Source organism: Camelina sativa, chromosome 1 (genome assembly GCF_030686135.1).
Source record: "Camelina sativa cultivar CO46 ecotype springtype chromosome 1, ASM3068613v1".
Classification (NCBI taxonomy): domain Eukaryota; kingdom Viridiplantae; phylum Streptophyta; class Magnoliopsida; order Brassicales; family Brassicaceae; genus Camelina; species Camelina sativa.
The window spans coordinates 2,764,362-2,782,601 of NC_141880.1; the positions used below are offsets into that span (position 1 = coordinate 2,764,362).

General features: G+C 38.8%; 7 protein-coding genes and 1 non-coding gene across 13 annotated transcripts; 4 read left to right on the forward strand and 4 right to left on the reverse strand.

Moving 5' to 3' along the window:
• Window positions 1–7: 7 nt before the first annotated feature.
• LOC104731651 (uncharacterized) lies at window positions 8–2,243 on the forward strand. Of its 3 annotated transcripts, none has more exons than XM_010451208.3 (7): window positions 8–260; window positions 358–511; window positions 992–1,053; window positions 1,159–1,409; window positions 1,583–1,657; window positions 1,747–1,809; window positions 1,984–2,243. In XM_010451208.3, exons 2-7 carry the CDS (start codon window positions 396–398, stop codon window positions 2,026–2,028), a joined length of 612 nt encoding a protein of 203 aa, XP_010449510.2. In that variant the 5' UTR covers window positions 8–260; window positions 358–395; the 3' UTR covers window positions 2,029–2,243. The 3 variants fall into 3 exon arrangements, 2 of the variants coding, with proteins under 2 accessions (XP_010449510.2, XP_087328961.1); XR_015571389.1 differs by having other exon boundaries at window positions 112–260; window positions 1,159–1,485; XM_087472835.1 differs by having other exon boundaries at window positions 108–511.
• Window positions 2,244–2,262: 19 nt separating this feature from the next.
• On the reverse strand, window positions 2,263–5,618 carry LOC104731794 (uncharacterized). Of its 2 annotated transcripts, none has more exons than XM_010451307.3 (13): window positions 5,411–5,618; window positions 4,610–5,309; window positions 4,363–4,447; window positions 4,191–4,280; window positions 4,041–4,114; window positions 3,819–3,903; window positions 3,639–3,722; window positions 3,342–3,472; window positions 3,140–3,221; window positions 2,985–3,032; window positions 2,836–2,908; window positions 2,640–2,743; window positions 2,263–2,559 (listed from the first exon to the last, which is right to left on the reverse strand). In XM_010451307.3, the coding sequence occupies exons 1-13, from the start codon at window positions 5,553–5,555 to the stop codon at window positions 2,443–2,445; spliced, it is 1,818 nt and encodes a 605-aa protein (XP_010449609.2). In that variant the 5' UTR covers window positions 5,556–5,618; the 3' UTR covers window positions 2,263–2,442. The 2 variants fall into 2 exon arrangements, with proteins under 2 accessions (XP_010449609.2, XP_087328899.1); XM_087472773.1 differs by having other exon boundaries at window positions 3,819–3,954; window positions 5,411–5,596.
• A 56-nt stretch (window positions 5,619–5,674) lies between these two features.
• TRNAK-UUU (transfer RNA lysine (anticodon UUU)) lies at window positions 5,675–5,746 on the forward strand. The gene has a single exon. It is a non-coding gene; the product is annotated as a tRNA-Lys (tRNA).
• A 90-nt stretch (window positions 5,747–5,836) lies between these two features.
• LOC104731878 (uncharacterized) lies at window positions 5,837–7,724 on the reverse strand. Of its 2 annotated transcripts, XM_087472926.1 has the most exons (3): window positions 7,413–7,587; window positions 6,905–7,303; window positions 5,837–6,409 (listed from the first exon to the last, which is right to left on the reverse strand). In XM_087472926.1, the coding sequence occupies exons 2-3, from the start codon at window positions 7,188–7,190 to the stop codon at window positions 6,033–6,035; spliced, it is 663 nt and encodes a 220-aa protein (XP_087329052.1). In that variant the 5' UTR covers window positions 7,191–7,303; window positions 7,413–7,587; the 3' UTR covers window positions 5,837–6,032. The 2 variants fall into 2 exon arrangements, with proteins under 2 accessions (XP_087329052.1, XP_087329030.1); XM_087472904.1 differs by having other exon boundaries at window positions 6,905–7,724.
• Window positions 7,725–9,168: 1,444 nt separating this feature from the next.
• Window positions 9,169–11,049, forward strand: LOC104731969 (uncharacterized). Its single transcript, XM_010451518.3, has 4 exons — window positions 9,169–9,384; window positions 9,820–10,278; window positions 10,504–10,698; window positions 10,779–11,049. Exons 1-4 carry the CDS (start codon window positions 9,379–9,381, stop codon window positions 10,821–10,823), a joined length of 705 nt encoding a protein of 234 aa, XP_010449820.1. The 5' UTR covers window positions 9,169–9,378; the 3' UTR covers window positions 10,824–11,049.
• A 163-nt stretch (window positions 11,050–11,212) lies between these two features.
• Window positions 11,213–13,119, forward strand: LOC104774820 (RING/U-box superfamily protein). Of its 2 annotated transcripts, none has more exons than XM_087473014.1 (6): window positions 11,213–11,510; window positions 11,925–12,160; window positions 12,249–12,306; window positions 12,457–12,527; window positions 12,608–12,851; window positions 12,967–13,119. In XM_087473014.1, exons 2-5 carry the CDS (start codon window positions 11,951–11,953, stop codon window positions 12,821–12,823), a joined length of 555 nt encoding a protein of 184 aa, XP_087329140.1. In that variant the 5' UTR covers window positions 11,213–11,510; window positions 11,925–11,950; the 3' UTR covers window positions 12,824–12,851; window positions 12,967–13,119. The 2 variants fall into 2 exon arrangements, with proteins under 2 accessions (XP_087329140.1, XP_087329164.1); XM_087473038.1 differs by having other exon boundaries at window positions 11,944–12,160.
• Window positions 13,120–13,563: 444 nt separating this feature from the next.
• LOC104732061 (uncharacterized) lies at window positions 13,564–16,440 on the reverse strand. Its single transcript, XM_010451619.3, has 2 exons — window positions 15,526–16,440; window positions 13,564–15,113 (listed from the first exon to the last, which is right to left on the reverse strand). The coding sequence occupies exons 1-2, from the start codon at window positions 15,786–15,788 to the stop codon at window positions 13,736–13,738; spliced, it is 1,641 nt and encodes a 546-aa protein (XP_010449921.1). The 5' UTR covers window positions 15,789–16,440; the 3' UTR covers window positions 13,564–13,735.
• LOC104732156 (dolichol-phosphate mannose synthase subunit 3) lies at window positions 16,433–18,226 on the reverse strand. Its single transcript, XM_019244900.2, is given in 5 exon segments — window positions 16,433–16,722; window positions 16,724–16,737; window positions 16,887–16,994; window positions 17,080–17,185; window positions 18,135–18,226. Coding segments are annotated over 4 exon segments (267 nt in total). The 5' UTR covers window positions 17,182–17,185; window positions 18,135–18,226; the 3' UTR covers window positions 16,433–16,679.
• Window positions 18,227–18,240: the final 14 nt, after the last annotated feature.

An 18,240-nucleotide genomic window follows, 5' to 3' on the forward strand; every position in this document is an offset into this window, starting at 1 on the left:
AAAAATTGAACCGCAAAGTCTTTTGAATTGCCGGATTAAACCGGTTTGTCCTGATTCTCGACCCGACCCGACCGGACCTATTTCACTTGATTGGGATTGTTAATTTTGCCCAAATTCTCTAAAACGTAGTAAGTAAGATCCTCGTGAGAAGGCCAAAGGCGTCCGTCGTGTGCAAAATCCGCAGTTTTTTTTTTGCCCTTTTTCACATTAATGGATTGTTTCTGTTGAAGAGCTCCTCTATTTTCTCTGTGATTTTCTGGGTAGAGATTTCTAGGGTTTCTATTTGCATCTCTAACCTTCGGAGCTGCTAAATAGTCTAAAGGACATCTCTCGTCTTTTTGGGTTTTCCTGATTTAGGGTTAGGACAATTTTCAATCCAAGGAAGATAAAAAAAGATGTATGCTGATAAATTGGAGGCTGAGTCTGGTAGCAGGAAGGTGGTTAAGGATCGTATCAATGGTGGCTCTTCTGGCAACATCTCTACTCGCCTCCGACAAGTCACTGGCAAAAGGTTCTAATTTCTCTCCTCCTTATAAATTTTTGTCGAGATTTTAGCTTGTTTTCCCCGACGATTCTTAGCTGGTACTTGGTGTTGAGATATAGCTTACATTATAATCTTCCTTCTTGAGTTTGCTCTATGAATTAGAGTATGGACTTCCTCTGATTCTATGATTTTAGCATTTTTTAACTGTTAGTTTCAAACAACTTCACTGATTTTTCAATGGAATCAGCTTTATGAGCTACTCTATTTTGAGTCCCTACCTGCATAGATGTTATTCATCTAAATATTATTATTGTGTTTCGTGATTGTTTTTGGTACTTTGATTTTTGGTGATTTTATAAGGGTTCTAAGCAATTGATTTGAATCTTTATCTGATGAACTTTGTTTGCTTTTGCGTTGGAGGATGGTTTATATTCAGCTCGTTCTTTAGTCTTCATTGTTAATTACATGTCAGTTTAATCACACGTTTCTCCTTCCTCATGCTTTCAGGCAAAGGCAGGACGACAAATGGGAGCATGATCTTTTCAGTAGTGACAAACCTCAACTTTCAAGTATGTTTTTTCCTCTCTCACCTGTTCTTTCCAGTTGAATATTTAAGTATGAAAAAAAAGTATTTCTTTATGGTTGTTGATTCTCTGTCTGATGGCTTATTAAAGCTCGCAGAGTTGATCCTAGAGATCTTCGTTTGAAGCTCCAAAAGAGACAGCATGGGTCTCAAAGTGGGCGAGAAGCCGGTTCAGGCGTGCGTGATTTACGGGAAAAGCTCTCTGGGACAATGAATCAACCAAAAAACAATGACCCGCCAAAATCTAAAGTGGAGGCTGCTAGACCAAGCATGAAGAGCGTAGCGACTGAAACAGAGACTAGAAAAACTTCCAATCAAGCTACCAGGAAGAAATCACAGCAGGCAATATGATTCACTTTTCTTCAACTATTTTTTCCATCACTACTTTATTCCTTGGGAGAAACCATTCTTCTGACCGGTGCGAACATATAGTTAGATAAAATAGCTTATGATGCCTCTTCCCTTGTATACATGCCATCCACTATTGTCTCTTAGCTTGTCTTCTTTTGTTTCAGGCTGATGCATCGGTTGATAGCTTTCTGGAATCATTGGGTCTCGAGAAATATTCAACTGCTTTTCAAGTGGAAGAAGTATGCAATGTCTTCTATCAAGATGATATTTATGTCTGTGTTATGGTTGACACATAAATAACGTTCTTATCCTTCTTGGTATTTCACAGGTTGATATGGATGCTCTCATGCATATGACAGATGATGACCTCAAGGCTATGCTCATACCAATGGTAAGCTTCATATTCAGCTGCCACACAACATTTACTATCACACACAACACGTTATATACTATCTTCAAATTTTGAATGAACGATATTTTCTCAGTTTGTTTGATCTGTAACACTCTCAATTTCTTACTGAGGAAGTTTTTAGGCTCTTTTTCACAAGCTGTGTTTTAATTGTAGGGTCCGAGGAAGAAGATACTTCTTGCTTTGGGATCTAAACGCTAAGAGTTAGTGACTTCTACATGATGGTTTGAAGCTCAGCTGAATGGTCTCCTGGAGTTGTTAAATTAAGAATTGTCAGAAGTGATTCCGGATTTGGCTCTCTTTTTCTTGATTTTATTTTGCCCTTTTTAAGAGCTTAGAATTGTCGGTTAGACATCTGTAATCGTAAACATGGTGAAAGATACACTGTTTGATTGCACCACTTATGATGACGAAAATGCCTCAAGATAAACACAATGACAAAAAAGCCACAACAATGACAAAAATTGTATTCAAGGATACAAAATTTAAGTTACAGGAAATACGTAGTAAGCTAAGGGATTCTATGCCGGCTTCTCAATGCAATATTGTTATCATAATTTGTATTCAAGGATAAAAATTTCAAGTTACAGGGAATATGTAGTAAGCTAAAGGATTCTATGCCGTCTTCTTTCTGGTTAGCCATGTCAAGTACTTTGCCTTCTCTTGTCTGTATCTCTTCCATTCTCGTAATGCTGCAAAGACAATGTGTGCTACCACGGGCAGGAAGAATGGCTATCCAAGAAAGTATATTCATATGAGTCTCAGAGAAACAAGAAGATGCTAATAACAGTAGTAGAGACAAGGAATCTTACCGAATACACTGCAAAGCAATGTTCATAAGAGAAGTAGCTGACGGACATAATAGATGGATGGAAGAAGGCATTCTCGGCTAGGGACCTTGCTTCCCTGGATGAACCTTTACGGCACACAAAACCGCAATATCTTGTTACATTCACATATACTAAGGTCGAACAATATTATTTTGAATATAGGTCAAGCGTAACATACTGGCTGAAGAACTGTATCCTCCCAAAGAAGCATTAGACTGAGCCAACTTTGCTGCTTTCAGAGAATATTTCACCTGGATTGGGGGAACACAATGGAATGATTAGAACAGAAAAAGGTTTCTAGAGAAGGGTACTATTTGAGAAACATACTTGTTCTCCAATTTCATCCTTGATAATCATCCTAGGGAGTGACCGAACCTGCAAGTGCCAAGTGATTAGAATTAGAAAAAGTTGAAATGGAAACACCACGATGCAGCAGAGCGTGCTATAAGCCTATAACTAGGCATGAGGAGTTAATAACACACCAATCTAGAGAGAGAACCGAGGGTTGTTGAACAAGAATGGAGATTGAAGCATGTATGCTTCCGTGACAAGACATCCAATTCCCTGCAATGATACAGCAGTAAAGACAACACCCATCAATATTCCTCATTAGCATCCAGTGCTTTACTTTAAAACCTTGTCGATCCATAAGCTCACATCAATTTTAGGTTTATGAATTCTTACCACTCTGTGAAGCCTCTTTCACTAGGCAAAATCTTGTAAGTGCCTAATCCACTGGTATAAATGGCTTCAGACTTAAAGCCAAATAGTTGTCGGAATTGTCCCAAGAAAATTTCAACAATCTGCTCGAGATCCTGTTTCAAAAAAGTGCAAAAATCAATGATGATACTTCATTGATCTTCCAATGCTCTGCAGATACTCGATGAAAAGTAACTATGAAACCTAAAAAGTGAGTATGAAAATACCAACCAATATATAACTGGTATAAAGCATATTATGACTATGAAAAGTGAACCGAACCTGAGGCGATATCGTGTTCCTACTAGGGCTTTCAGAGTCCTTATCACAATTTTCCGGGTTCCAAACAATAACGCCGCCCCACATCTATCGAACAAATTGACAAGATGCCATTGTTTTCATAAAGAACGTCTACCAACAGATTAGGAGAAGGAAAGAAAATGTTGATGTGTGGAGACTAACCGGCGATATGAAGCCATTTGTTTTAGATATCTCCCCATTTGGCAACTGTAGAAGAAGAGGGCACTCTTTTCCAGATGGAATATATCTGACAATATGATGAAGATCATAGAGTTGAGATATTTCTGTGCAAACATGTCTGCTCACTTATCAGGAAACAAGTATAGTATTGTCACAGTATCATGCAGCATAATAAGCAATGATGGGCAGAGTAAAATAATATACACCACAAATTGCAGTATTTTGGACCGTCCACTGGCACCAGCAGAAGTATCCAAGTGCCACTCGTTCGAATTCACCTGGCAGAACCATTTAAGAAGATCTTTTAAACAATCAGTTAAATTAGTCATGGAGTTTGAGAGAAAGAGTACATACGAAAAAGGGAAGATCACTGGTCCTAAAGATGTAGCTCTGAAGTTTTTCATCCCAAGATGAAAACGAAGACTTTGGTGTATGATACAAAACCTAAAGACAGAAGAAGACATAAAACAGTAGCTCGGGAGAATAGCAAAGATGCCAAATATTTGGGTCTCGTGGTAAATGCTACCTGACTTTCGACACTTATATTAGCTATAGGAGCTAAGGCCTTAGTCACCGGAGCCAACAATGCGTCGTCTATCCTCTGAAAGTCCCTGTCAACATAATGCACAAACAACGCAAAAGAAACAGTAAACATGAAACGCTAAGGCTGAACCAAATGTTATAATGGCAGTGCAAACTTTTCGAAATATGCTTCAGGTGTATATACAAATCCAAAAAAAAATGGTGAGACGGCATAACTCTTGGATCATTACCAATCGTAGACCCAATCACGTGGATTGGAATTTAATAGACTGAAGGAAAGAACAATCTTCCCATCTGATCCCACAGGCATAAACTCCCCATGGATTGACTCTTCATCTCTTCCACCATTCATAAACACCTTAACGAAAATCTCAGAAACTCTAGCTACAATGTCACCATATCTCTCTTCTAATCCACTCCCCACAACCCACGCATGCCTTCGCTTTCCCACCACAGCCTTTATTACCTCATCTTCACCATTGGCATTCTCTTTATTCACCACAACAACACTGTACGTTTTCCCACTGTTCTCAGAACAGCCACTGAACACATCATTCAGTGACTCATCCACTGTATCATCCAATCCAACACCAAACTCATTTCTTTTGATCACTCCACAACGATAAGAGCACATGGAAGGATTGTAAGCAAGTGTTTCTGAGCACTGGTCAGCTTGGTTTTGAACGGTGACAGAGATGGAGAAATTGCAAGAACCACATTGTAAACTTTGATGGGTCAACTGATTTATACCATCTTGTATCTGAGATCTTAAGTTATCCGGATCCTTCGATTCGAAACCGACAAATACGGCGTGGAAATTGCAAGGGAATTGCAAAGGCGTCGACTCAATTTGATCGGAGAGCGAGTCTATATCGTGGAACGGTAACGGAGAGCGATATATTTCAACTGACTTCCAAAGAAAAGGTACACCTGAAACCTCCGAAATTGGGAAAAGAGGTAAAGCAAAAGGAAACAAGAGATCTAATAATAGTCGGAGCTTAAGGGATGATGAAGAAGACCAAAACTAATACCTAAAAGGAAAGAAAAAAGCACAGAGGTGGTGATGAAGAGACGCTTCAATCCAGGTTTTGTGGAACGCATAGTCTTCGGGTCAAACTCCGGCGCGATTCCCGAAGTGTCTGTCGTCGGATTCAGACGATCGGAGGTTTCTTCCATCGGCTTCCCCAGAGAGTTGAAGATGCCACAATACTTCTTGCTCTACTACTCTCGCGTCGATTTTGTTAGTTCGTAGTATTTGAGAGTTTTATATCCTAATTATGAAGAATTGTTCAATAGCCGTCTTAGCTCAGTGGTAGAGCGCGTGGCTTTTAACCACGTGGCCGTGGGTTCGATCCCCACAGACGGCGTTTTAATTTCCTTTTTTCTGTTTTGGCTCCTCTGATGGTTCTTTACACAGCTTATTATGTGGTCAATCATCAAATCAACAATGCTTATTGTTTAGACTTAAGATGGCTTCGTGCTGATATAATTAATTTCCGTAAAATTTCAACATTTGAAAGACAAGCATCAATGGGAAACCAAGAGAGATTACATTGCCTTCAAGCTAGACAAAGAGTGAGAAAGTGAGGTTACTGAAACCAAAAAAAAAAAAAATGTTACAAGAAATCCTCAGATTAAGAATCTTAAATCAGTTCAGGGTTTTTTGGTTCCAACCAAAATCTGGGTTTGGAGATTCTGGTTGTCTTCTAGCAATCTGTCATACTCCAACAGTAGCTCTGAAGACTGCTTTTGAAGAGCTGTAACATGAGCTTCAGCTGTTTCGAGCTTCGTTTCTTTCTCTTTGGCTTCCTTCTCTGCTTTCTTCAGATTCTCTGAAACACATGACAGTTTCTCTTTCAGCTGCTTGATTTCCTTGGATGCCTTCTCTTCTTTCTCTTTCAGTTCAGTTCTCTCCTTTCTAAGTTGATCGAGTTCTCCTTTTGATGACCCGTCATTGCTTCTTAAAGTGATTAGCTTTCCGAGGTAATGATGTGTCCTGTCAATAATGAAGCCGAAAAAGAGCACTACACCTGGCAAGATCATATGAGGTCGAAGGGTTATACAATTTCAGAAAGAGTTTCACTACTCTTTTCAATCCACAGGAAGATTCCAAATTTGGTGAACATCATCACAGACAAGCACAATTATGCAACCACTAGAATGAAAACAATCATCAAGATATGTACCGCACAAATCAGTTACCAACAGATTGTTCCATAGATCTCACGGGTAGATACCAACAGATTGTTCTTAGTTTCCCAATTCACAAAAATGTTAGCTTTGTTTGCTTCTATTCATAACATCCTCAAGTTATATAACTTATAAGATGTTAGATGTTGCATCAGCCTTATTATTCAAGCCAAATCAGCAGAAAGTAACTAATAACAACTAAGCTAGGAGAAAGAGCTAAAGTGGAGATTATAATTTTGGGTACAGGGGAAGAAGATAACAGAGTTTGCCCCAATTTTCTATCTAGAACATAGCATCTACACTGAGACTCATTCAAACAAAATAAAGAAACTGACCCATAAGAGAAGCCTCGAGCAAGTGTGTTCTCCAGAGGACTTGATCCATAGGAGACATTGTCCCGAGTTTCGCACCCTTGTTCTGGATCTTGATTATATTCATGAGATTCGAGAGGAAGATCACAAACATGGTTCCGGCGATGGTTTTCACAGTGGCTGGAGCTTTCCCCAATTTAAGCTGGTCTAAGCTCTTCATTACAAGCTCCCTTAAAGGACCAATCTTAACTAGTAGTAAGAAAGCAATCGCACCTTCTGCGAACAGAACCAGGAATAGTAACTGAATCATGTCTCTGATTCCGACCAAAAGGTAAAGTTTGTGCCTTTTATCAAAACTCACGCCCAATGTAAAAACCCTAAATTCTCTTCCTCTATAACTCTTCTGGGCATCAAAATTTCGAGCTGAAAAAAAAAAAAAACCAGATCGGAAAACACTAAAAACGAAAACAAATTTTGGACTCTCCAAAATTGAGTAGCTTTTACGCGATATCAGCGGTTAAATCGTTGGTACCACCAAGAAATCATGAAACAGAGAGGAGTTTGCGGAGAATAAAAGAAGACTCTGGGGATTGAAGAAGACGATTGGTTTCGCAGTAAGAAACTCGGCAGAGTGTTTTAAGTGTTACAGCGAGTTCATATGTACAGTACAAAAGTATGTTTTGGTTAGAGGTCAATGTTTGCGACATAAACTTGCGATTACCGTGGTCCGTGAGTCCATGACCAGTCAAAAAAGTGTAATCGTACAATGCTAAACTGTGTGACTATCTTTTTTTTTCTTTTGACAAAATTGTGTGACTATCTTGGAGAAGACTAATTCGCTTTCTTGATATATGTAAGCTTCTCATAAGTTCATAACCGCATTATCATTATATGGTAGGTTCAAGCAAAGAAGCGGAGTGGTTTTAATGGTATTAAACTATCAATGATTTTGCATATACCACCACGTTTGATTACTAGTAGTCGAGGTTTAGAGTGTGTAACAACTGTGTGTGTAAGTGTAACAAGACCTCACCGTGCCAACCTCTTCTTCTATTCCCGTCTTTCTTTTTACATTAATACCTAATAACTATTTCAAAAATCCGAAACAAGTGGTTATAATTTGAAGGGCCAATTGCTAAAGTCAAAACTCAAAACATTTTAAAAGTTGGTGGTTACAAGTTGGGTATAACCTTTAGGCATAATATATAGAGACAGTAATTGAACTCGTCGTACATCCATCCACCGTTGAATTTTATATATGTCTTGTGGTAATTAATTAGCTAGATGCTTTTTTTTTTTCAACCTAACTATAATTAATTAAAATAAAACTCCTAATTTGGTACTCAACAATAACTTTCTAGACGAATGAGCTAAACAATCAGCATTCCCATTGGACTCTCGTGAGATCTTGGAAAGAGAAAAAAGAGGGAAGAAAACACAAAGAGCCTAGAACTCATCAAGGAGCGTAGAGAAAGTCGGTCACTCCTCCGGGTCTTGCACCATCGCTACTAGTTCTGCACAATCTGTTTCGAACCGCTGATAATCCAGGCCTCTAGAATGAATACACTCCATAGCCCAAAGTAATGCCGCAAGCTCCGAATGAAGAGGAGACGAACTACGCGTTGGCATCTTGCACCCAAAACTAAGGTCCGATTTTCACCATACACCACACCACCATCCCAATCCTGAATTTCGCTTTGTAGATTTCCAAGAACCATCAACCTGGCAACGGGTTAACGGTTCATGAGTAAACAAAGGATCCGGTGGAACATGATCGATCCTTGAACTTACTTGGGCTTCCTCCCACAACAACTGTTCCCTTAAAGCCTGATTAATAATATCTAAAGGATCTGATTGTAAACATTGAAAGACCTTCTTATTCATATCCTTCCATAAGCACCAAACAATCCACTGTAATGAAATATGCTAGATGCTTATATAACGAAATACAATAGTTGCAGTTGTAAGCATGTTGGCAATTCATTCACCAGCAAACCTTTTTTTATTTTTTCATCAAATCAAAAATATAGTTCATTTTAGAGCTTATTCGGCAACAGTTGTCAAAAAAAAACTCCATAAACAGACAAAAACAGATTAACTTATAAAAATAAATCAATATCCTAATAGTAAAATTGTATTATTCCAACATCATTACTCAGTTATGATGTTTTTAGTGTTGAAACGTTCGTGTAGTTTCGGTTTTATTAGTAAATCTGAAAAATGAAAATCTCTCTCATTGGCAACCCTTATGGGACGCGGTTAAACCACGTCACGCCGTAAGGTTTTGAAGGAGTCAATGTAGAAGACTTTGAGAGAAGAAACGGAGACATTCAAACTTTACAGACTAACACCAATCGTCAACGCCACTTTTTATATATCTATTACTACTTCTCTCTCTCTCGCTCTCTCTCTCTTTTATCCCTCTTGTTCAGAGTTCAGACCTAGCTAGCCATTGTTGAAGCCTTTCTTCATTCCTCGTTTTAGATCGATCAAGAAATATGGCAGTAAGTTGGAAACCCTCTTTTTGTATATACTCCGTCTCGTTTGTTCTCATCTCCAATCTTTAGATCTCAAAAATGTTTATGACGAAACCATCATAGACGTACGTTGTTCGGAAATTTAACTTATCGATCCTATTTTGTCTGGTCTTTTCACAATCACAATGATTGTTTATATGAGTGGCTTAGTCACATCAGAACAGAGACCTGTGTTTTGTTTCAAATCAGTTGACTTTCCTATGTATTTTGTCTTCTTAATTCAACTTGTCCTAGTGTGTGATGGAAAGCTTGAGCTTAGCTAGCTCTCATAGTTCTGATTAGTTTCACTCACATACATGTCGATTTCTTGCAATCCAAGTTTGATATTTGAAGTCATTAGACTCCTAATTAATTTTGACCAGTTTGTCTAAAACATTTTCATTGTTGAATGATTGATTGCAGAACCGTCCACACGTTCCAAAGTTTGGGGACTGGAACAACCAAGACCAACCATTCACGGTCGTCTTCGACAACGCAAGGACGAACAAACGACAAGACTTGTACGAATCTATTGAGAAACCAGAGACCATACCTCAAGAGCAAGCTCCTCCTCCTCCTCAGCCTGCTCGTAGAAATCAACGACCAGAGCCACCAAAACCGGTTAAGGGAGACACACCGAGAGCACCTATACCAGCCGATAAAAACAACAGAGTCAGAGCTCCCCCGGCGGATCAACTATACGGAGGCGGGGGACTCTATGGAAGCGGAGGAGGGGGCGGAAGCGGACACAAGGCCGGAAGTGGAGGCGGAGGTGGACTATATGGAGGTTATGGAGGTGGATCAGTCGGAAACCAGCGGCAGCCACCAGCTCCTCGTCCAGCGCCGCCTAAACAAAATGTTAAAGGCGGCAACAACGGAAGGGTATGAACACAAAGAAACTATGAACTTGGATCATACATTAATATGTTTACTCATATATTGAAGTATCAAATGTTTTTGATTTTTGTTTAGTTGTAGTACTAGTAGTAGTAGACGTAGAAATTGTTGTTTGAAGAGTCATAATTATATAGTCCCAGATATAGATATTAATGTAATTAGTTTGCTTATTTAGCATTACTTGATATGGTGAACATTGATGATATATAGGGAGCGACAACGATTCCGCCATTCCCAGGATCAGTGGGTGCAGGGGAGAACATGAGTTACACACACATTTTCGACCAAGTCAAAGAAGAGAGAAAAGAAGCTGGCAGATCATACGGTGGAACAGCCGGCAACACTCCTTCTCGCCCCATCAACGGTCAACGTGAATCTCCCGCACCATCTTCCTCCTCCTCCAAGGTAAGTTATCTAAAGTGCAATGACATACTATATTTTTTGTTATATCGTTCCATCGTTAACGTGAAAATTGGATTGTATAGGTTGTCTGCTGCTTTCCATGGGGTCGAAAGGGAACCAAATATTGAAGAAAATGTACATATTTATGAATTGAAGAACTTACCTCAGATTCTTGAATATATCATTTTTTTTTTTTGTGTAACAAAAGGATTGAAGTTTTTGGAGACAACGATGGAGCTTCTATAACTCCTTTTTTTTTTTTTTTTAATAACTAAATTTGATTCTCAAGTAAAAATGGTAGTGTGTTTGTGTTGTGTAACTGAATTTTTGTAATGAAAAAATTGGTTTATTAAATTGTACTATTAGACAAAATATTTGCATATGAAATCAATGTGTTATATTATACTTCATATCTGCTAAGAAAGCCTACGGGCCTTGGTCATACCAAGAGGTCTAGTAAACGAAACTAGTTTGAGTCGTCGTGTGAATTAAATAGTATTGGTAACTAGCAAGTACCAACAAATCAAAATAAGTCTTTTTATCTTACCAAAAAAATAAAAAGAAGAGTCTTTAAACAACACGACGACTGCACGGTTGAGGCATGTAAATTAGTATGGAGAGAGTACTAATCATGGGATTTGATATAGTGGACTCAACCCACACAACATACAAAAAAGTGTAACGGTGTCAAATCTCATATCCAAAGTAGTGAGTAATCCTTTCCGCTGTATACTAAATCCTTTTGAAGCCTCTCGTTTCTCTCATTCTTCTCTCCAATTCTGCTTCATCGTCGACAGCTTCCTCTCTCTTCAAAGGTACAAACTTTGAATTTCTCTGCCCTAATTTGTACAATCTCTCATGGTTCTCTATCTTTGGATCTGGCGATTGAGTTCTCTGTTTGATTTTTTTTTGTTTGTTTGTTTGGTTGTTTCCTCGTGGGTTTCCATTTCCACTGTCACTGGGTAGATCTTCAACACAGATGTATACTTTACCGCCTTACTGGATATTTTCAAGTTTGAATTTTTTCTTAAGTTCCGTTAAGCCAATTTTGATAAAAAAAATCTTACCTTTTTGCTTGAGTTCTTCTAATTCATGGGGAAGGCTTATGTAATGTGACTAAATCTTTGAATATTTTTGTTGCTGAGAAGTTAATCTTTGTCCTTTGAGCTGAACTTGAGAGTACCTTAATTCAGTAGTGACTCGTATTGTTTGTGACTGAAACTTTGAAGGTTTTGGCTTAACTCACAGTCGGAGTATGACTTCTCGGGTGGTGAGGACTAATATGAGGCTTCGAAGGAGGGATGGTGTGAATGGGACTCAAAGCGAACACCAGGGAGATCAACAAGGGGATGAACAATCTTCAACGGCGGTGCCGGAGATTGTGCCTGTTCCTCCTGTGATCGATATAGTTGCCATTGAAGATGATGATGATGTTGTTGAATCAACTGCATCTGCTTTTGCTCTGGTCTGCTCTCTCTTCTCTTCCTTTGTTTTCCCCTTAAGTCATGGTGTTTATGTAAAAGTTTTTTGAAACTGTTTCATTATTATTCCAGGCTAGAATCAAATCAAGAGGCGCACGTAGAGGTCCCGTAGTAGTTGATGTAGACTCAGGTGAACTAACACCTTTTACTTTCTCTTCTTGCATAGCTACCAGAATTTGAATGGTTCATTTGTGTTGCACTATCATGTCTTATATAATTGCGAGAATACAGTAAGTGTATTTCTTTGTTCACTTTGGTTAGTGTGATGGTATGAATACAGGTGCCAATACTAGATCCACAAGGCGTCGCTCTGATCAAACTAGTGCTGACTCGGCTGAGCTTAACAAGCCGGTAAGAGATGTGGTGATTTTTTTTTTAAATAGTTTTTGCTACTTGGAGTTTAGCTCACCAAGTTTTCTTATCTTGTTCAGAGAAAGTCCATGGCTGTGGCTCCTGTAGAGGAACCAAAATTTAGCTGCCCAATATGTATCTCTCCATTTACTCAGGAGGTGTCAACAAAGTGTGGTCATATCTTCTGCAAAGGGTGCATAAAGAATGCGATATCTGTCCAAGCTAAATGCCCGACATGTAGGAAAAAAGTCACTGCTAAGGACCTTATCAGGGTATTCCTTCCAACCGCCAAATGAATGATACAGAAGCATCACTAGTAGCCATGTAAGTCTAGTTAACGAGTTTTTTTTTTTTTTTGGTGTGTGTGTTGAGTTCTAAAATTTCTCGTTAATATACAAACAATATTCTTAACCGTTCAGATCTTTTTCCTCTCTTGCAGGGTTAATGGTCTATCGATTCTATCCCCCCAACAATGAAGAGATGTTCATCAATTGTAGTTTGTTTTGTCAATATCGTTATGTTTTGTAAGAGAGATATCTAGGAATCATGGAAGACTGATTTTCTAATGAATATCATTCATTGGTGATCTTCATTATCTGAGTAGTTCCTTATTGCTTAGTGATTGTTAAGTAATTTTAGTGAAGATAATGTTGAATCTTAAGAAAGCATTCTATCTACATCATGAGCATCTGGTATGCGCAGTTATGTTCTCAGTCACGTTCAGTAAAAGACAGTGAATGGCATCCGCACATTACTCTGTTGGTCCACAGGTTCCTCTAATATTTATGTGATAAGTTTGTTCGTATGATATGGTTCCATGAAAAATCATTGACTCTTCAGTTCATAGTACACACACAAAAGTCATAACCATGTTTATTGATCATTAGGTTAACTTCTCATGATAATTTTCTGCAAATTCTCATTAGATTGTTCCTCTATACCTTCAGTAAACAACAAGCCCTGACAGTGGTCCTATAGCAAAAACGAAAGTATTTGGAACTTTAAGGAACTCAGAATCACAGATTGCTCTCTGGGATTAAACCAAACCATTCAAGACTATATGTTTTCTATTTGTTGTGTTCTCTTCAATATGTCTGCACAAGAGTTGAAATAAATTTGGTTATACAAGAATGAAAGACATCTTAAATTTAAACAAAGATGTCTCTCTTTCTATGAAGGTGTGGCTCTTTCTCTGCTCAGTATCGGTCTCAGAACGCCCATCTTGGGGAAGAACTAACAGCTCTAGGTCTAGGTACGGGTTTGAAAATCTGTTGCTCTGAACTATTAATCCTTTTCTTCATGATGGATGAGACCGTTGGGCTGTAATAGTCATTACTCCTCTGAGACATTGCTCCTTGTGAATGCATCTTCTTTCCATGGACGAAGCTTCTCTGTTTCTCCAGCATTTCTCTTCTACCATTCAAACTCTTCGGAGGAGTTCCCCATCTGCTGGAGCTTACACAGCTTTGGCTCCTTCCAACTCTCTCATGATGAAACTCGCTTTTCCTTGGAGGAGTTGGGTAGTTTCGGCTTTCTGCTGTTTCTGCAGAATACATCGTCTCTTCCTCGCTGCTGTATCCATGATTGTTATATACATAATGAGCTGCTGCTGGAGGTGAACATGAGATGACCTCACTGAGAGCACCGTTTACTGAACCTGTCGAAGCAATTTGCGCATCTGATCCTTCAGAGACAATATCAGCCTCTTCCACCTCGTGGTTACCCTGTAGAGAGTTAAGCTGAGGCAGAAAGGCTATAGCTTTAGGTATCCGTGGAGGAAAGTTGATATCCAAAAGGTGTACTTGACTTGTCTCATTTCTTAAAGGACCAGAAGTCAACTTTGGCGATTCATATATCTCAGGGGTTGGGATACCCTGCCCATGAGTAGAAGTTCTGCCGCCTTGAGGATTGGTTTTTGAGGTTTCTTCTTCTTTTTCTTCCTCCGCAGTGATAGAAGAGCTGGGATGAATTTGATCTCTAGTGTTAGATGAAGATGGTGTTCCAACATCAGCAGAGTCGTTTGGCTTGAAAACACTGCGCATGGTGAAGGAAGTACAAGAACGCTCGCTCTTCTGACCAGAAGACATCAACCGAATGAGAGGCAACTTTGGTTTTGTCGTATGTTCATCCAAGCTACCTTCCCAATGCTGATTCAGCCAGTCACAGATAACTGGTATGGGTATACCAAACTGCATCATCAGTGTCTTGTTGTTATCTTTTCTCAATGACGAAGAAGAAGATGACGAGTTTGAGGCTGGTGATGTCGAAAGCTTCCTCGGATCACAGATCATGAATGCGAGATTACCGTGAACATCAAATCCAGCAGAGCCAGGACTCCATATCATTTCATCAGTTGAGAGTTTGATGAGATTGTCTGTAGCTACCACTAACTTCCCCTCGCCGATCTTTAGTTCATTCTGAGCAGCATAGCCTAAGAGGTACACCACACTTCCTAGATCCAGGTTTGGTTTGGAACATGTCTTCAGGTAATGTGGCTGTGCGGTTTGGCTCTGGGAATTTGAATCTCCATCAACAAGGTCTAAACCAACAATGGTGAGATCTATAACCGAACTTGTAATGAAAAACCTGCAAGAATGGTACACCAAATAAAGATGACATTCTCACAGCTCAAGGGTTAAGAACAGAGAACATCTCATTTTGACCAACAGATTGGCGCCCCCTAAGATAAGGGTGGTGGGGATTCAAATAATTACAAGGTGAAATATCAATTTTGTGGTTTAAAGTTTATTAAATTAAAACTTACCAAATTCAGCTACAGATCCAGAATCATTACCATATAACAGTAAGTACAGTATAAAGCTCTTTCCTTTATGCTCTTTTGGTCTGACGAAAAGCTATGAATTAAATTTTTAAAATAAATTTGAAGGAGAGCCAATCTTTTATATGGCATTGAATCAAAATTGACACGGATCGTGCAACCGACAATACAGGAAAATCACAATAACAACCAAACTCAAGAGAGAGGTAGGACCAGGACCTGTGAGGAAAGAGAGCAGCGGCGACACCGTTCTGAAGGCGGACCTCGGCGGTTTCAGTGGCGGAGATGGAAGGGAGATTGAGGTGAGTGGTGAGAAGAAGATTCCGGTGAATGAGGAATCCAGTTCCAGAAGTAACCCCATTTGGTCCGGAGACAGAGATACGAGCCATAGCCGGAGCTTTGCCGGAAAAAATGGAAGCTTTCATCTTCTCACTTTTGCCAACTCCTTTGCAAAAGCACCATGAGTCAAATATCACTCCCATTGTCTCTATAGACTAATCTCTCACCCTTGATTCTGCTCTCAGATGGGTTTTGTTTCAAATTCCCTTCTTTTGGGGTTATGGAGAGTGTTGGATCTGAAAAAGGTTTGGAATTTAGGAGAGAAGCGTGTGAATTGGTGGTGAGCTAATAATAATGGGATTATGGAGACACAACACATGTATGTGTCTGTGTCTGTGTCTGTGTCTGTTTATGCTGTAAAAACATCAAACTTTCTCCGGATTTGGTCTCAACGAAGACCGAAGAGAGGGAGAAAACTCAAGAAGAGGCAAGAGTGAGAGAGAAACGAGAAGACAGGGGAATCGTGAAATGAGTAAAGAGATGTGCTTCTTTAAGCTGGACTTCCTCTTCTTTCTTCTATTACTTTTTTACTTCTTCTTTTTCTAATTCAAAATATATTGTTTTAAATTTGAGAAAAATGTTTCTTTATTTGGTTTCAAGTGTGCCATTTTGTAAGAAGAAGCAAACAGAGGAAAAGTCTTGAGTGACAGATAGGTCAGGGAGGATCTTGTTGGTTCCATGTGATGAACATGGATGGACCTTTTGCTTATTATGATTAGTCATTCATTCACTTCGACTACTGTAACTAACAGGCAATTAAAACGAAAATTCCATTTCAGAAGTCTAGTTTACAAAAACTTGTAATACTTCGTTAGATTGATCCAAACCATGTAGTGGGATTTCACAATTTACAAAAGACCTATGCTTTGTATCTTTTTGACATTAAGATACTTCATACATTTTCATTCTGAAAATCATCTTTTATTAAACTCAAACAAAATTCCAATTCTCAAAAGACATCAACGAAGTATAATGAAAATGGGAATTCTTTCCAAGAACTATTTAAGACTACAAGTACACTGATTAGGGAGTGGTCAATCCGATCCTACATCTACTCCATTAGCGCTTAAAAAGTCTTGCCTCAGCAATATCCTGCATAGTAAGCAATAACACCAAAACGAATTAGAAAATAACCAACACTATGAACAGACAAGGAGGGCAAGAACTTCAATTAACCTTTGATATGCTTTAAGAATTACTGAATTCGTGTAATCAAAGAAAGAAAAGAATCAAGAAAGTACATGCTGCAATAGAACTGCTTCTCTAGGACAGGTAGGGAACTGCATTAGACCGATTCCAACCATTAATAGACCATAGCATCCAAGGGACACTACAAAGTATATCGGTAGCTAGTGCATAGAAACGCATCATTAATGTGTGCTAACTGAGAATAGCAATAAGCAAAAATGAAAACAACATGCTCATTTTACTCACCAACCATGTATGGCTTCGTGGAATAATTGCAGCCTGCAAAAGAGCAATCCAAAAGGCAGAGACAGCTACCAACAGACTCAAAATCTTTACCACATGCTTCATTGTCCTTGAAACAAAGTTTATGTAAGATGCGAGTTTTGCAGTGTTAAAGACAGAAAACATAACTAAGTCAAAGCGTTTTCATAATTCCATGCATATTTGGGGATGGTCACAAACTCATATCACCCAGCTCTAACATGACTGAATCAAAACAAGTTCACAATTCCCTGAATATCTGGGGCGGGTCACAAACTCATATCACCCAGCTGAAGGTATAAAAACTCAAAATGAAATCAAGAATGTGCAACTAAATGAGATCTTAATAGTGAACGACTTCAATGATTTATTCAGACAACAGAGTCACTAATTCCAATCCACAGCACACATCAATAGCAACTTATGTCCGGACCAGAATCTAGCACAGTCCTGGTAGCTCATAGATCCATTATCCATATCATGCAACCCAAACCATCAAAACAACGAAAGATAAACCAATTTTTTTAAACAGTTTATTCGACCATATAAAGCAAGCGTCAGGAGCTCAAAAAGCCCCTTAAGCATGATTTGCAGAGCATGAATCATAAAAAAAGAACAATTTTTATGACTTCTCACAGTTTCTCAGAATTTCAATGTTCAAAACCTCAGGAAATTTTTCCAAACATAATACGATAATTCAACAAGCTTCTAACTAACAATTAAAAAAAGTCGAATATAAATTTGATAGATTTAAACATTGATCAGCTGCCATCAGAATGTATTGTAAGAAAATGATTTTGTCACGGTTCATTCAGATCAGAGTAACCTCCGATCATCCAAAACTCAAAACCCTTGCGCAAAATTTTCAATCATCACTTGGCAACTTAACAATCAAAACCATAAAACGAAACTTAAAACATATACTGAATCTGTACACATATACTACCAAAAGTTACATAAAACCGACCCTATCTTCTACAGAAGATAAAACTATTCAATCAATCAAAGAGATGCTCCACAATTTGCTGGAAAGATCGAACCTTTCAAAACTCACAGATCTCGCCGCTACTACTCTCAAAGTTTCTACCTTTCGGCTCTTTTAAACACGATCGTGTCGTTAGGGTTTTGTTTCAGGCCTTAGTACGA

Excerpts from the sequence above, each read along its gene's own strand:
- LOC104731651 (XM_010451208.3), top strand. The coding sequence starts at position 396 with ATGTATGCTGATAAATTGGAGGCTGAGTCTGGTAGCAGGAAGGTGGTT. Across the intron at positions 512-991 it reads CGACAAGTCACTGGCAAAAG|GCAAAGGCAGGACGACAAAT; the intron begins GTTCTAATTTCT and ends TCATGCTTTCAG. Across the intron at positions 1,810-1,983 it reads AGGCTATGCTCATACCAATG|GGTCCGAGGAAGAAGATACT; the intron begins GTAAGCTTCATA and ends TTTTAATTGTAG.
- LOC104731794 (XM_087472773.1), bottom strand. The coding sequence starts at position 5,555 with ATGGAAGAAACCTCCGATCGTCTGAATCCGACGACAGACACTTCGGGA. Across the intron at positions 4,281-4,362 it reads ATATAAGTGTCGAAAGTCAG|GTTTTGTATCATACACCAAA; the intron begins GTAGCATTTACC and ends TTCTGTCTTTAG. Across the intron at positions 2,744-2,835 it reads AGGATACAGTTCTTCAGCCA|GTTCATCCAGGGAAGCAAGG; the intron begins GTATGTTACGCT and ends TGTGCCGTAAAG.
- LOC104731878 (XM_087472904.1), bottom strand. The coding sequence starts at position 7,190 with ATGATTCAGTTACTATTCCTGGTTCTGTTCGCAGAAGGTGCGATTGCT. Across the intron at positions 6,410-6,904 it reads GCTCGAGGCTTCTCTTATGG|GTGTAGTGCTCTTTTTCGGC; the intron begins GTCAGTTTCTTT and ends TGATCTTGCCAG.
- LOC104731969 (XM_010451518.3), top strand. Across the intron at positions 10,279-10,503 it reads AAGGCGGCAACAACGGAAGG|GGAGCGACAACGATTCCGCC; the intron begins GTATGAACACAA and ends GATGATATATAG. Across the intron at positions 10,699-10,778 it reads CATCTTCCTCCTCCTCCAAG|GTTGTCTGCTGCTTTCCATG; the intron begins GTAAGTTATCTA and ends TGGATTGTATAG.
- LOC104774820 (XM_087473014.1), top strand. The coding sequence starts at position 11,951 with ATGACTTCTCGGGTGGTGAGGACTAATATGAGGCTTCGAAGGAGGGAT. Across the intron at positions 12,161-12,248 it reads CTGCATCTGCTTTTGCTCTG|GCTAGAATCAAATCAAGAGG; the intron begins GTCTGCTCTCTC and ends TTATTATTCCAG. Across the intron at positions 12,528-12,607 it reads CGGCTGAGCTTAACAAGCCG|AGAAAGTCCATGGCTGTGGC; the intron begins GTAAGAGATGTG and ends TATCTTGTTCAG.
- LOC104732061 (XM_010451619.3), bottom strand. The coding sequence starts at position 15,788 with ATGGGAGTGATATTTGACTCATGGTGCTTTTGCAAAGGAGTTGGCAAA. Across the intron at positions 15,114-15,525 it reads GCTGCTCTCTTTCCTCACAG|GTTTTTCATTACAAGTTCGG; the intron begins GTCCTGGTCCTA and ends CCATTCTTGCAG.